Source organism: Panicum virgatum, chromosome 4K, assembly GCF_016808335.1.
Source record: "Panicum virgatum strain AP13 chromosome 4K, P.virgatum_v5, whole genome shotgun sequence".
NCBI classification, from domain to species: Eukaryota; Viridiplantae; Streptophyta; class Magnoliopsida; order Poales; family Poaceae; genus Panicum; species Panicum virgatum.
The window spans coordinates 34,485,463-34,501,451 of NC_053139.1; the positions used below are offsets into that span (position 1 = coordinate 34,485,463).

Genomic DNA, 15,989 nt, shown 5'->3' on the forward strand with positions numbered 1-15,989 from the left:
CCCGGCAGCCGATCTGCAAACACCACGCGTCTCGGCGCTGCTCTGGCCCCTAGGCTCTGCTCCTACTCGCACCTCCGCTCCGCTCTTTCTTCCGGCTGCCATGGCAGTTGTTACGATTTTGAGCTGGCTCACGAGCAAAACAAACCAGCTCGAGCCCGCAAACGAGCCGAGCCGAGTCTGATTTCTAGCTCGAAAAGATAACGAGCCGAGCCGAACCAGCTTCGTTATCTTACCAAGCCAGCTCGAGCTGAGTGGAGCCGAGCCGGCTCGATATCCAGCCTTACTCACATCTGTGCTTGTATGGTGTCGTCTGTTTGCTCCCATTTTTGGCTTGATGCTATCCCGGACTGGTTGTTGGATTAATTAGCAGCCCGGATTGTACTCCTGTTTTGAGCTAATGAAATTCCCGTGATTAAAAAAAAGCTTGGCAGCACTCGTTTTGAAAATTGAAAGTTGTTGACGCCTACCAACGTCACCACTGGAAATCAGCGATGGCGTTCGCAGACGTCAATGGGGTGGCTGGTATTTCATGAGCCACGAATAAATCCGTAAGCGCACGGAGTACCGCCGTAGAATTTTACCCGAAAGTAACCCGGGGTGTCATTTATATTTCCACACGGAAGGCGGCGGTGTATAGAATTTAATGAAGTTAGGAGGAACCACTATGGTTTAATGTCAATGATCCTAACAGGGGAATAATATTCATGGTAAAAGGGTAGTGAACACACAAGCACAACTAGATAATATTCCTAGGACATCGGAGAGGAAAGAGCAAGACCGAGGGTAACTAGAGCCATAATCTACCGTACTCTCATGAGCAAACTGAACTAAATCATTCATACACAAAAGAAAAGGCTGATCAATGGACTAGTGAGACCGCATCCAGATGTACAGAAGGAACCTGAACATCCGACGGCTTTATGTACCTCCTACTCCTCTACCCGAACGTGGAGGATTACTCGAGTTCAGGCAAGGCTGTCACCACCTGCCGGCTACCTCTACAAACCGTGGGATAAAGTTGCATTCAAACGTGGTCATCAACCTAGGCACCACGCTTGCGCTAACGAGCACCACTCTAGCCTTGTGCAAAGACATCCTTGTCTATCCGGGGCCTTAGTTCTAGAGCGTCCAATTAAGGAAGATGAAACAAAGCCATGATACACGAACTAGTCTATGCATATGAATCACTCAAGACAATCATAACTCACAAGAAAGATCATATACACACAACGAGCATATGAACCAAAGTACTGAATAAATAAATGAGCATCTAGTACAAACTCAGAGAATTACATAAAGAGAAGGTAAAAGACATACCGGACTTTCCATGAAGACTCTAAGACCTCGAACTACTACTCGAACCCGAACTCCTCTAGTCCTAAGACCTCTACAAGAGAAGATAACTACATCTTGAGAGAGTAGCTTGATTTCTTGGATGATTGGTTGTTGGATGCTTGAAATGGAGCCCTTCTCCTCATATATATAGAGGGGAGCCACCCTCTCTTCGGCCAGGAATTCAGCAGGAAATCCCCTGAACCGACTTAAGGAACCAATCAGAGAGTGACACGTCGAAGACTGAAGGCGGTGGGGCCCATGGGCAGGTCGGCCGAACTGGCGGGTCGGCCGGCCTCCTAGTAGGCCCACCGACCTTCTCCTTTGGCCCTTGGGTTGCTCTCGGGGCCCACTTGTCATTGGTGTGTGGCTTGGCTTCGTTACTACTGGTTTTCTTCTCTGGTGGGCCATCCGATCCATGTGAAGCTCGTGTGATGATGTTCGATCGGACGACGTCTGCTCCTTGGCTTAAAAGGGTATGATTGCCCTTCAATTTCAGCTAAAACCTACACTCATAGAAATCTAGAGGGACATGTGGAATTCGGTGATTTATTAGTGGCATGAGTGTAAGAAATACAAGTTCATCCATTTATTATGGCAATATTGACGCTCATAAATGGTCGTTAGTGAGCGTCAAAAAAAATGCATGAAAGAAAGGTGTGTCCAAGGCAGAGTCTATGTGGATGGGTGGGTTCCAATTGTAATATTTACCGAGGTACTAAAGTGATGGTACAAACAAGAGAAGATATGAGGCTGTGTTTAGTTCGCGAAAAAGTTTGGGTTTTGGTACTGTAGTACATTTCATTGTTATTTGACAAATAATGTTCAATGATGGACTAATTAGACTTAAAAGATTCATCTTGTGCTAATCAGTTAGATTGTGTAATTAGTTATTTTTTTCAACTACATTTAATGCTCCATGCATGTGTCTAAAAATTCGATGTGACGGGTACTGTAGAAATTTTTTTGGGAACTAAACAGGGTCTAAGTTAAGCTTACCTCGCTCTAACTTAATATGGTGTTTGGTTCACAAATTGCATCGCAAACTGTCGGCAGTCAAAATTGGCAAATACCAAGACCGACCAGTCTGACTAGTCAGGCCGGTCTAGGCCCGTGTAGTCCGAGTCGAGTTGGAATTGTAATTTAGAGTTCTTTTGTAACCCGATTGGGAAGGGATACGTCCTCCGCGACCTATAAATATAAAGACTACGGCCGATTGAGCATTTTCTTAACTACAATCAAATCATCAATTCAAGTCTCCTTACCTTTTTTTCCAAATCCTAGCTTTTCCAACCCCTTTGTTGTTCTTCTTGCGTCTCCACGGCGTCTGAGGGCGTTCTAGGTGACCTGCCGATCCTAAAACAACCCTAAATCTTCGAGCTCCGACGGGATCCCTCCCGAGCTTGAGGTTCTAGGTCTTCGTGTGTTTCTACATCCAGCCGGTCTGACCGGTTGGCGTGACCGGTTTTACCGGTCGCCGTCTGAGCTCGCTGGTGAATTGATCTTTGCGATCTGCACGTTCTAGCGCTTGTGTGACCAAATTTACGACAACATATTTTTTAGTGACTTCACTGGGGAAGAACAAGAACAAGTCTTCATCGGCTACTATGGACGATAAGGTAGATCCATCTAATGTCATCGACATCAACTACGAAATCCACATGGGCCTCCGACGGCCAGCTCCAGCAGCACATAGGTGATGGCGCTAGGGTTTAACCCCGGATGGCTGTGAGATAGGAAGGAGGAGGGATGAAAGAAAAATCGCCCAGCAGCCGCCTTCCTCAAACCCGCGCGGGCTTCCCGTGAAGCTCTCCGACGGAGAGGGGTGGAGAGCGGAGGGGGCGAGCTTTGGGGCGGCGACAAGTTTTGGGGCGACAGCAGCAGCAGTTCCGCCCGTGTTGCCCTCGGGGCGAGGTAGGGGACGAAATGGAGCAAAAGAATTGCTAGCGTCGATTCTGACATGATGCGTACGGAATCCAAATAGACACATGCATGCAACTGAGATGAAGTTCTACCTAGAATGGGCCAGCCATGCATGGTCCAATCAAAATCTTTTACAAAAGGTAAAAGAGGGGGAAAAGAAAATATATATAGGAGAGTAAGAGATGAGATCAAGCTTTTTCGTTTATAGTAGGAGACATGGCAAGCTTTTGTTCTTTTGCATGTGACAATCACAAAAGAATAAGTTCTCATGCACGTCACTAATGAGATTTTGGAACCTACTAAGATATTCCCGTGGAAAAGGAAGATTTTGAAACTAAAGCCATCACCTTATTACCTTGCAATCTTTACAGTTCTAGTGTCCACTGGGAATATTTTTTTTCAAAAGAAAATCACCCTTTAAAAAAATACAAAATGAATCCTATAAAAACCACAAAATGAAAAAAATACAAAAAGAATCCTATGAAAACCGCAAAATGGATCAACCCCATATAGCAACATAAAATTCTTTACAATTGCATCCTGGGTTTCATTCTTTTCCCAAAAGTAATTAGCCGCTTAAGTTGCTTAGTATATATACAACAAAAAGAAAAAAAAGGAAAATGGTTTACCAGTACCAAACAAGTACAATAAGAAATCAATGAATTGTATAACTGTATCAAACAATTTGAGGGGGGATTGTTGAAGAAAAGCCCAGCCCAAGATGGACTATGATTGCTGTAATGATTCTGCATCGATCACTGTGCGCAACCGACGGTTAACTGACCGTTCTCATGACGTCACCTTTGTTTTATGTTTCTCGCTTTCCTTTTCTGATTCTCCCTTTTGCTTTATCCTCCAATATCATCTTTGTCTCTTTAGACATGCATGTAAATTTGAGCACTCAAATGAAACTTCCATCCCGTTATCCAGACGCATAGGTTGAAGAGAAAGAAGCGGAGAGAGAGAGAGAGAGAGAGAGAGAGAGAGAGAGAGAGAGAGAGAGAGAGAGAGAGAGAGAGAGAGAGAGAGCTAAAAGCTGGGTTTGGATTTTGTTGACATAACTTTGCCTTTTGTTTGCTTCTTCGAAGCCATGGTCTCCTGCTTTCAATCTTGTAGCCTATATGGTATAGTACGATATAGGGTGTATGTATGCTGATCACTATCATGGTAGTAATGATGGTGTCAGGGTCTTGGTTTGCTTTTGGTTGCCCATCTCCAAGGTTGGCTGCAACTCAAGGTGTGGTTGCAGTTTGTTGCTCGTCTACCCATGATGATCCTGGCTGTCAGATGGCCAGAAGGATGGGTACTGCCAGTCACTGCTCTCCTTGTTACCACCTGAACCTGAAGCTTCCTAAGCGAAATAAAAAGAATAGGTGGGAAATTATGGTATATGGAAGGTTCAAACCATATAAAAAAATTAAAAGGAGCTAAATTGATTTTATGGCCTATTGTTTTCAAACGTAACATGCATCTATATGATGCATTTGCCCTCAAATTATACATAATAAGACTATTTCTGGTAGCAGTAAATTGATCTTATTGATGTTTGTGCTCGATCTATTTTAGCTTGACTAAAATTTTCTTTCTAGCATCTTAGGCTTAAAAAATGTGATGCTTTGGAATTTGAAATGCTCTAAAATGCACCACAGTTGTAGATTATTTATTTATTTAACGTAAGAACTGGTAACCTTGAATTTAATTTCGACAGTATGGACAATAGATTTTATATAAAGATTTCAGCTTTTTAGAACACCAAAGATATGGGTATAGCGAAAGACTAAAACATTTTAGCATAAGTATCTTAAAAGCATTGCATTTACGGCTTGACAGTAGTATCTGAATTTAATTAGCATAACTTGCATGCTATTTATCATTTCATAGAGCTGGCTAGTTTCATATATAGTTAATATATAGGTGTTGTTACGAACAAAAACAGCACCAGCAACAAAAATAAACAAATAATGTACATGTAGTATTCTAGCACAAGTTTTGAACAATGCTTCCATGAAAATTGAGCCATTGATGTGTTTGTGTATGCTTACCCCTCTTCTGGACCTCCTGGAAGTGCATCCCATGATCACCTCTTCGAGCCCAGAAGTTGATCGACCGTCAAAATTTCTAGATTGGTGTGGCTGCTCATCCTCCTAATTCATATTATCAAAAATCAAACTAAACTCCTTCAAAAAAAAATCAAACCAAACAGTAACAAAAAAATTATAAAAAATAGATCACATATAAAAATTGTAACATTGACCACGCAAAGTATATCATCAATTACGTAGTACTACCTGCTGATGATGACGGTAACTCGCAGAATGGTCATATGGCTTCTGGTGTTGGAGTATGACTGAACCATGGTGAACCATCGGTGACGAGGAGATCATGGTGGTTATAGGCTCTGCTGGTGCGCTGATCTGAAATGCTGCCGCAGCTGCAGCCATGCGCTGTTGCTCCTGGTTGGGGTATCGATGCTGATGAACATTGTGCTCCTGATGGTGAAGGTGAAGATGGCCTGTATGCACTTCCTCGTCAGCCCTAGCAGGAACCTGAACTGATGTTCCCACGTCCACCTGTGTATACGCACGATAATTACTTGCAAATTGTAATTAGTATAGTTTGTAATTGGTGTTTGGTTGTCTCACTGAAAGAGTTAACTAGCTCGGTACCAAAATCAGATGAAATTACCTAACACTAGGAAAGATTATATTACCAGTAACAATTTAAAGGCGCTCAAACATTTTTTCAGAAAAACTTTAAATAAATGTGAGATAAAAATTTTGAAATATTTTTCAACTAAAATGAAAGTCTAGATATAGATACTATAGGACAGCTGCGGAAGTGTTTTTTCATGATTAGTGCAGTGATACTCATGATATATACATACATTTCTACGTATAGGCAAAAAAAAGAATAATTGGTTGGCCATTTGATCACTTAGCCATTCAACGGCTTCTACCATTATAAATTTATAATATGAGTTAATGTAACGAACAACTGTTTTTATTAGACATTGGTAGTTAGGGAAGGTGACCCAACTATGAAAGTAGATTACATGGTGATGGTGAGCTAATTTCGGGGATGTTCTTGTCTCATCATATAATCCCAGTTCAGGATTTTCGTTTTTGAACGAAAATAATGCCACCCCTACAGCACTAGGATTTGAAACATGCAGATTGGATACTATAAAGCTGTCTAGTCATCTTTCTTATTTCAACATAATAAATCACATGAAAATACAAGGTTACTTCTGCATTGCATGTTGGTCACCCATCAATTTTAGGTAAGAGCTCAGGCCTCAATCCTAGCTAGTACTGCATTTCTGCAGCAATTTTTCTCACTCGGTAATTCATTGATCAGACTAAGCCGACGATACACCCTCCCAAACAAGAACATCACAATCTATTCCTACCACAATATTTCAGCGAACAGGAAAAAGCACGGCCTTCATGAACAAGAAACTTTTTAAAATTAATTGAGAAAATCATTAAATGCATACTAAACGTTCACAAGTTGTAACAATTAATCCACAGAATATATATATAGGCACAAGTTTATTAGGACATTATCGTATTTAATATTCAAGATTAAAGTGGGCGTTATTATTTTATGATGTCCAAATAATAACCCCCTTCTTAATTGTCAAAGACCACATCGTAGACCTTATTAACACACTGTAAATGACTTGAATACCGAACTAGTACCGAGACCCGACAAACATAGAACGAACAAGGCAGTATATAACGGGTAACCGCCATGTGGTTGGTACGTACGTGGGCCATGGTAATTTGCTCCCTCACCTGGGTTCAAATCCTCAAATTCGACCGAATAGCTTTTCTAAATTGTTAAAGCTGCCCTTGTTATGCAAGGAAAAGAACTCAACCAAATAGGCTAGAGAGCTAACTACAGTTGATCGGAGTATCTGAATCCCTGGGCTAGTCAATAAAAGTTACCAAAAATTAGGTATTCACCTCCTCAAAGCTGCTCCTGAACTGCGCGAAGTTGAACTCGTCAATGCCAGTGGCGCCGTGGAACACGCCGCCGTCGCCGGCGTCGGGCGGGGCTACCACGGCCTCCGCCGCTGGGTCAGCCGCAGCTCCGTCCACGGTGTCAGAAGAGGCGGGGGCGGCAGGTTCCGCCGCGCCGCCGCACTGCCTCGGCTGCGTCTGGAAGAAGATCTTGGACACGACGAGCTCGCCCTCACGCTCCTCCTCGTTCTCGCCGAGGTGGTACTGGTGCATCACCCAGTTGGTCTTCTCCGGCCTGCGGTGCTTGCCGAAGTTTGTGTAGAGCACCAGGATCTTCTTGCACCCCCGCTGCCGGCCGGCGACCACCACCGGCCGCGTCTTGCCGGTCTTGTGCCACCGCGTCTCGCTCCGCTGCTGCTGCTGCGCGGCCGGGGCGGAGGACGACGACGAGGCGTCGGCGGCCGGCGGCTGGATCTTGCGGCGCTTGCGCGTGCCGGTGGTGTAGGCCTTGGACGGCCGGTGGAAGAAGTGCCTGCTCAGGCCGTCCTTGGTCAAACCTGCATGGCCAATTGGCCATGGATACATCGACGTCAGCTAGCATGTGTATGTAGGTGCATATGCATAGACCTGGAGTGTCAGAGCTGGCCAACAGATTTCTCTTTGGTGGTTATGTTTCACTTTGGGACATGGGGAGGAGAAGAGGGAAGGGTGATTATGCAAGCAGCCATAGGCTGTTGGAGGGATATAACAACCTTGAGAGGATGACAAAACCTAACTTTGGAAGATAGGGGCAGATCTCATGTCACGTTTCATTCTAGAGAGAGGGAGGAGCTAGCCTAGCGTGAGAGATGTGCTAGCTACAAAAAAGCATCATAATTCATAAATGGCGTACATGCAAATACAGTGCTAGAAGATTTGGATGTGCAACATCTTTTTGTTTAGTGCATGAACTTGCAAATCTAGGCCATCAATGGTGTTTTTTAAATAAGAATTATACTCGTTTCATGAATAAAAATTATACGCGTATCACGTACCATTGATTAGATGAAATGCATAAATATCAAAGAGAAAACAGTACTGGAGAGAGAGACAGAGGGAGAGGGAAGAGAGAGAGAGCTGAAACTACTTTAAACAGAAATGGGAAAACAAACAGAAAGTGCAAAAATACAAAACAAAACTAATATATATCCAAAAAAGAAGAGGAAGATTCTTTCAAGAAAGAGATGGGTGAACAAGAGAACCCCCTCTTGAAGAAATTTGAAACGCACAAATCACATACTATGAACAGAGAGAGAGAGAGAGAGAGAGAATCCATGGAATTCTCTTGTGATCAGTTTTTTTAACTAAATTAATTCACCTGGCAGTTTCTCAGGATGGGTGTAGCAGATGCCATCCTCCCCCTCAATGGTGGGTATGAATTCGTCGATCAGCGGGTGCGACGGCGCCGCCGTGGAACCAGGCCGGACCTTCGCCTGCAGGTGCTCGATCAGCTCCTGGTCCGTCGGGTCGAACTTCACCCCGGCCGGCAGCCCCACCCAGTCCTAACATGCATGCATCGTCAGTTCGTCACACAAACAAAAACGCTCATCAAAATCAACAACACATCTACAACAAAACCTAACAAAGTTGCGCCGGATCGGACGTGCTTGTGAGGTGATGATAACATACCAGCTTTCGGTCGATCTTGTGGCCACACTGGGGGCAGCAGGTCGAGTCCGACATGTACTTCCCGTACTCCTCAATCCTCAATCCGATGAGCCGGTGGCCGCCGCCGCCGCCGCTTCCTGCTCCTGCCGCTGCTGCACCATCCATGTCTGTTGCCTGAAGTTCTCCTCGCTGCCAAGACCCCGCACCCTTACCTTCTCAGCAAGTGCATGATCACATGCAAGAGGATTTCACGGGGCTGGAGGGTAGGAGTGCACCGGTGGCGCCGGAGGCCGGAGAGGAGAGAGGAAAGAGAAGAAGAGGGGGAAGGAGAAGGGGGGTTATGAGGGAGAGAGCAACTAATAAAGATTTGGAGACAGGAATTCCATGTGTTGATAGCTTTAACTGAAGCGATAGAGAGAGAAAGGGGAAAAGGTTACCCATGTACACAAGAAACACCTTTGGACACACGCTAGACCAAGCTGTCCCTCGCCCTCCGTCCACCTATATCTCTTTTTTTTTTTTTGAGTACACCGTCCACCTATATCTCGTTCGCAAAGAGAAGAGCTGAGATCGAGAGGGAGCCTCTCTCACCATTTCTACTACTCGTATAAGGGTTACAAATAGTTGCGAGACGATACAATATTGTTCAAATACTCACAATTATCAATAATAATAGAGCGTAGTGTACGAGGGGCAAGATGTAAAAAGCGATCCAATTCTAATAGTGACAAGGTTTTTAGTAGTATTGAATAAATGGTGATACGATATGTATGGTGTTATTTATGTCGTATATATAAAGTACGAAAAGACATCGCGCGTGTTGGTTTATCGTGGCATTTCGGCGGTGTTAATTGTAGCATACAAATATGAAGAAATATCGCACGTATCGCGATATATCGTCAGTTTTAATTGTAGCTTATAAAATATGAAGAAATATTGCACATATATGGTGATTTATCATGATATATCATCAGTTTTAGTTACAGCATGCAAAATATGAAACGTCACATACATGGTGATTATCACGATATACTCCCTCCATACCCAAAAAACTTGACGTTTAGGACAGCGACACGGTCTCCAAAACACAACTTTGACTTCTTATTCCTCTAAAAATATTTATCAAAAAGTGATATATGCATACTTTTATAAAAGTATTTTTCAAGATAAATCTATTCATATAATTTTTACATTTTCAAACTCAACAACTTGAGAATTATTCATGATTTATATTCTCAAGATTTGACTCAAACCTTGTTCTAAACGTCAGGTTTTTTTGGGTATGGAGGGAGTATCAGTCTTAATTGTAGTGTGTAAAGTATGATAAATTTTGCGTAAGGTCTACTATTGTTTATTGTGTGAAACAAGGGGCGGAGCCCCGGGGCGCAGAGGGGGCTGGCAAGCGCCCCCCCCCCCCCTGCTTTCCTGGCTACGCCCCTGGTGTGAAATGGCAATATATCGTGTGACAGGCATGCGTGCTACATCGCAAATATCTCATCTCATTGGGTTGGTTTTGTAAAAAGATCTTGGCCCACCAATCCATGCATGTTAATACTCCATGTGTTATTGTTATGGCTGAACTCACTACTAGAAAATCGGCTTAAGGCACCGGTTGTAAAGAGCCTTTGGTACTGGGTAAAATAATCGGTGCCTAAGTCTTCAAAATTCACGCAAAATATTCTCTTTGGTTGGGACTTGAACTCGCGACCTCTAGCCTCACACGTTGCCCCTTTACCATCTCAGCTACACAGTTGTTCTGATCAAGAAGGAGATATTTTTCTTTTAAAATAACCAATGGATGAGCCTAAGTTACCGGTTGGTGGTACCACCCGGTACTTAAGGCTCCTAAGGTACTGGTTAGTAACACCAACCGGTAACACCAACCGGTACCTAAGGATCGTCTATAGGTACCGGTTGGTGGTACCACCCGGTACTAATATAAAAGTTACCACCCGGTACCTATGGAGAGCCTTAGGTACCGGTTGGTAGGCTCATTCATAAATTCCATCCACCCAAAAGTACCGGTATGGAGATGAACCGGTACCTATGCTAGCACATGTACCGGTTCATCTCCATACTGGTATTTTTGAGATGGACCAGAGGCTTGTTTTCTAGTAGTGACTGTAAGTTTGCCCATGCATTGACTTTCTTTAGGAGTAATTGCACTTCAAAAATTTTGACAAAACATGACTCCACATATTATTGTGCTCCACCTCCAAAATGCAATTGCGTGCTGTTACAGCCATTTTATACTCAATTAGTAGATATACAATTGTGATATACTGATATATATGTTGGCAAAGAGTAAAAGTTGACAAATGTATATGGGGCTAGTAACATAGATGTAAGAATGCAAATTGTATGCATAGTTAATATGTTTATAGTCACTACTACACAAATCTTTACCGAGACGGGCAAAAACCATTAACCGAGGCGGTTTTTGCAACCGCCTCGGAGCTATCATCACGGTTAATCGTGGTATTAACCGAGGCGGTTGCGATGCCCGTCTCGGATAATCGAAAAAATAGGAAGCCCGTTGACAGGCCCGCCAAGCCCATCCAGGGGCTCGTCGAGCCCATCCACGGGAGAGGCCGCCGCCGACGCCGGGGGAGGCCAGATCCGGCCCCTGCTCGCCAGATCCGTCGTCGCTCGAGTCGGAGGCCCGCGCAGGCCTCGTGAGCCACGGGCCCACGCACCATGCTCCTCACGTCGTCCCGGCCTCGAGCCACCGGGAGGAGCGCTGCCGCCGAATTTGAGAGAGGAGAGAGAGAAAGGGGTTGGCGCGGCGGGGGAGCTCGAGGGAGATGGGCCCGGGCGGAGGAGCTCGAGGGAGGGGCCGTGCCTGCGCGCCGTCTGTGCGCCGCCGTCCACATCCCCACCGGATCTGGCCCTCGCGCCGCCGGATCCGGCCTCGGGGGCCGCCCGCAGGGGCATCACGCAGTCGCCACCACCTCCTCGGCCTCGCCGGGCCACGGGCCACGGATCCGAGCCCGCCACCGCCTCCACGGACTCGCCGACGCCGCGGGCCACCATATCCGCGAACACCGCCGCCTCCTCGGCCTCACTGGCGCTGCGAGCCGCGGATCCGCGCCTGCTGCCGCCTAGCTCCTCGGCCGCAGCCACGCCGCGCGGAGCAGGGGCGCCGGCGAAGGGAGGGGGTGTGACTGGCAGAGGGAGAGGGCGCGACTGGCAGAGCAGGGGCGCCGCTCGTATCGCGACGGGAAGGAGAGCATCGGGCTGGGAGGATAAAGGAAAGAGAGGTGCGGCTGGGAGGATGAGAAGAGAGTTAGGGTTTCCTTCGTTATATACTTCCTATCAACAACTGGGCTGATATGGGCCTTGAATGGCCTTTGTCTGTTAACCGAGACAGACGTTTATAAGCGGCTCGCCTCAAACAATAGAACTATTAACCGAGGCGGTTTCTTTAAAATGCTCGCCTCAGTTAATACATTTTGCGAGGCGATTTTTTTAACTGCCTCGGTTAATAAAAAATGACCGTCTTGGTTAATCGCAGACATTAACCGAGGTGGTTTTTTCATGTGCCCGCCTCCGTAGTCTTTTCAAAACGTCTCGGTTAATTAATTTTTGTAGTAGTGAGTTGTTATAGATTCGCTAATTTTAGGATATACTTAATTTGTTCCAAATTATATTTTGTTTGACTTTTTGACCCTAAATTTGATCACCCATCTTATTCAAAAAATTTCTACAAATATAATTAAATCTAAGTCATTCTTAAAGAACTTTTATTAGTAGTAAAGCAATCAACAACAAAAGAAGTGATATTTTACATAACTTTTTACTAAGATAAGTGATCAAACTGGAAGTCAAAAAAAAAGTCAAATGAATTATACTTTAGAACGGAGGGAGTATGAAAGAACACCACCGCATATTTATTTAGAAAATTACTGTGTTGTGTACATATTGTTATTGTATTGTACCGACAACGTATTATGGGCACATCAATCTCAACTCATCAGTTGGCCATGCTTTCACCGTTCTCAATTAAAGCATTTTGTTCTCAACATTTGGCATGTACTATTCCAAAACATGTTTGTAAAAAGGGAAAAGTTCAAATTACACTATCGAACTATCACAAAAGTCCAATTTTCAACCTTCAATTAGAAAACCAGATAACATAGGCCATCCAGCTACCGAAATTAGGCAAATTTGGCCCTTGGAGTGATTTTCAAGGTCGTTTTGTATATTTAAAAAAATTAAAGAAATTCTAACTAGATCTAAAAAAATCAAACTAATTCATTTGAAATCAGAAAAATTTGAAACTAGTATCAATTTTATTTTAAAAAATGTAACATATCTATTATTGCTTTATTTGAATCTTGGTTATTTGAAAATAATAGACAAAACTACAAGCAACCAAATAGTATGAAAATAAAAAATTTGATATGAATAACTGAAAAGTATCATGCCAATAGCTAGGTAGGTTACATTTTTAGAAAACTTTTGATACCCATTTCGTATCTTTCTAATTTAAAATGAATTACTTATGAATTATTTTGTTTAAAATTGAATATTTTTAATTATCACAAAATGGAAAACCACTTTCAAAACCACCTAAGGCGCAAAATTTGTCCGGTTTCAACAGTTGGATGGCCTTTGTTTCGGTTTTGTAGTTGAATGTTAAAAATCAGACTTTTGTGATAGTTTAAGGATGTAAACCGGACTTTTCACTTCTAAAAATGCAGGATTAACTCTAGCGCGAGAATCCTTCCATATATCATTTGTTGGATCAACACATTAACACAAATATAATCGAGAATTGAGAACTGAACCGAAAAAATCGAGAATCAGAACTGAGAAAATTCGGTTCTTCTTCGGTTTATGGTTCTGAGGAAAAGAATTTACTCGGTTATTTCGGTTTTTGAGCTCGGTTTACCGAAGAATCGAGCTCATAGCAAATTTAGCCTAGCTAGTCAAGGCCCAAGCCAGTTCAACTAGAAACCCAAGCTGACCCCGCCCCAAATCCCATCCAGACTCCCAGTCCCCACACCCGCCCGCCCGCCCGCCCGCCCCACTCCCCCCGCGTCTGGGTGCCGCACCACACAGCTGTGCCCACGGCCCCTGCCACCACCCAGTCGCCGCCCCCAGCATCCCGCGCCCTCTGGCCCTCTCCCCGGGCACCCAGCGTCGGCACGTCGCTCCCTAGAAATGCCCTCTTCTTCCTCTCCTCCCCTCCCTTGCGCGCACTGCCGCTCTGTCCTCCACCTCTGATGCGCGGATCTAACTGTAGTGGGTGACGCCACCCGGCGACCAGCGCGTGCGCAGCTCGGTGGCGACACCTTCTGCTCGAGCAAGAGCAATGGACGAGGAAACGAACAGCGGCGCTGGTAGGCGAGGACGGGATCCATTTTTTTTTGGATTTTGTGAACCTGTGTTGAGATAGACTCAGTTAATTCAGTTATAACTGAAACCAAAACCGAATTTCCTCAATTCTCACTTCCAAAAATATCGATCAGTCCCTGTTTGTTTAGAACTGAACTTGTGTAGAAACCGAGGAACCGATCGGTTTGGTTAGAACCGAATGCCCAGGCTTACTCCTGACAATTAAGCATACGTTTGATCAAGTTTGGTGTAAGGCTCCCAACAGTTATGCATTTTTTAGTCAAAAAGTAGCTTGCTTTGTGCGAACTGAGCATAGCTCAGTGATTAGCTAATTAATTAGGTTTGTTTCATGCAATCTATCTAACCGGGGTCAAGTTCCAATTTAGCATGGGTGCTCGCACTTTTTTCAATCTTAGGCAATGTAAATTGATAATAAGGTGTCCATGCTAACATTGTCAATCTCAAGATTTGGCAACACATGTCCTTGGCTGTTAATAGAGATAGGCTGATAGGGTGTGCCTGCTTGCGTTTTAAGGGATGAGTTTTTTTTTTTTTTTGGTTGGGAGGGTGGTATAGCTTACATGACACGAGGACATATGTTTTTTTAGAACGTGCCTGAGCACGTATTTTGTTAAGAATAATGAAGAGCAGAAATACAGAGGTGCATCAGGACATACATACATACATACATACATACATACATCCATGACGACACTAATGGTTCACCATGTGTGGCTTGCTCTAGGGATTTAGTTGGCAAGAAGGCAGCAAAAGCCAAATTAAGAAAGTGACCCATCACAACTACGAAAGGAGCTCGATCGGACAAAATTAGTTTTAGATTGCTAAACCTTCCATTTCATTTCCTTGAATAAAGTTTTAAAAACATCGAAACTGAACCCTCATAAAACATGGGGGGTTCTATTTCACTTTGAACAAGAAATTGGTGATTAATTATGCTAGCTCCCATAAATTAAATGTGTGGCATATATATGATGAACAATTATTAATTGTCCAACAACATTTGACCTTTGACAGATTACACACTGCAAAGTCATGTACACGCGTGTTGGTCCAAGAGTTTGACATGTTGCTCTCCGAGGGTTGGGCAGTGTGGATGCAGATAAGAGTGCAGAGTTCTTGTCATGGTTAGTGTGGGTGGGAAGGGCAGCTGCACCCTCCTAAGATCACCCGATGAATTACAGAGATGAAAATAAGAGTTTGGCCACCATATGTAGCAGCCCTCAACTACTCCTACGTTCTACCTCTCAGCGACCTCAACCATGGGATTAAACTGAACTGGCATGGTAAACTACTGGTAGGTGCAGATGCTTAGTTCCTAGAAGCTCAACCAACAGGGTAAAAACATATCATGGTAGGACACAACAGGAGTCAGGAGGATTTCAACTTTCAACACAATGTGACTAAACTTTTGAACTCTGCGGATGACATATATATGACAATCTGAAATAATGAATGATGATTAATGAAAGCTAGAAAGTTGCAACAAAACCTGACCTATTCAGAATTCAAAGTGTACCATACCTCAAGAAGAAATCCCTACAGCATGACAACTATCTATTCTGAGGAAACCAAGCCACAAGCCCACACCCATGGGCGTATTCTGCAATTGCCAACCACCCGTCTGCGCTCCTTTACAGCAGGAGGGTTCGAAGGGCCATGGGAATCCCATATACGTGGAAGTACTGACAACCCAATACAAAGTAAGATCCCACGCTAGCTGTGAATCTTATAGACAATCTAAAGAGGGCAGTACAAATTACA

General features: G+C 44.1%; 1 protein-coding gene across 2 annotated transcripts; it reads right to left on the reverse strand.

Moving 5' to 3' along the window:
• Window positions 1-3,736: 3,736 nt before the first annotated feature.
• LOC120704857 (NAC domain-containing protein 75-like) lies at window positions 3,737-9,238 on the reverse strand. 2 transcript variants are annotated; one of them, XM_039989392.1, is made up of 6 exons: window positions 8,889-9,235; window positions 8,578-8,761; window positions 7,224-7,777; window positions 5,544-5,825; window positions 5,298-5,399; window positions 3,737-4,606 (listed from the first exon to the last, which is right to left on the reverse strand). In XM_039989392.1, the coding sequence occupies exons 1-6, from the start codon at window positions 9,030-9,032 to the stop codon at window positions 4,517-4,519; spliced, it is 1,356 nt and encodes a 451-aa protein (XP_039845326.1). In that variant the 5' UTR covers window positions 9,033-9,235; the 3' UTR covers window positions 3,737-4,516. The 2 variants fall into 2 exon arrangements, with proteins under 2 accessions (XP_039845326.1, XP_039845327.1); XM_039989393.1 differs by lacking the exon at window positions 3,737-4,606 and having other exon boundaries at window positions 5,292-5,432; window positions 8,889-9,238.
• Between the last annotated feature and the right edge of the window lie 6,751 nt (window positions 9,239-15,989).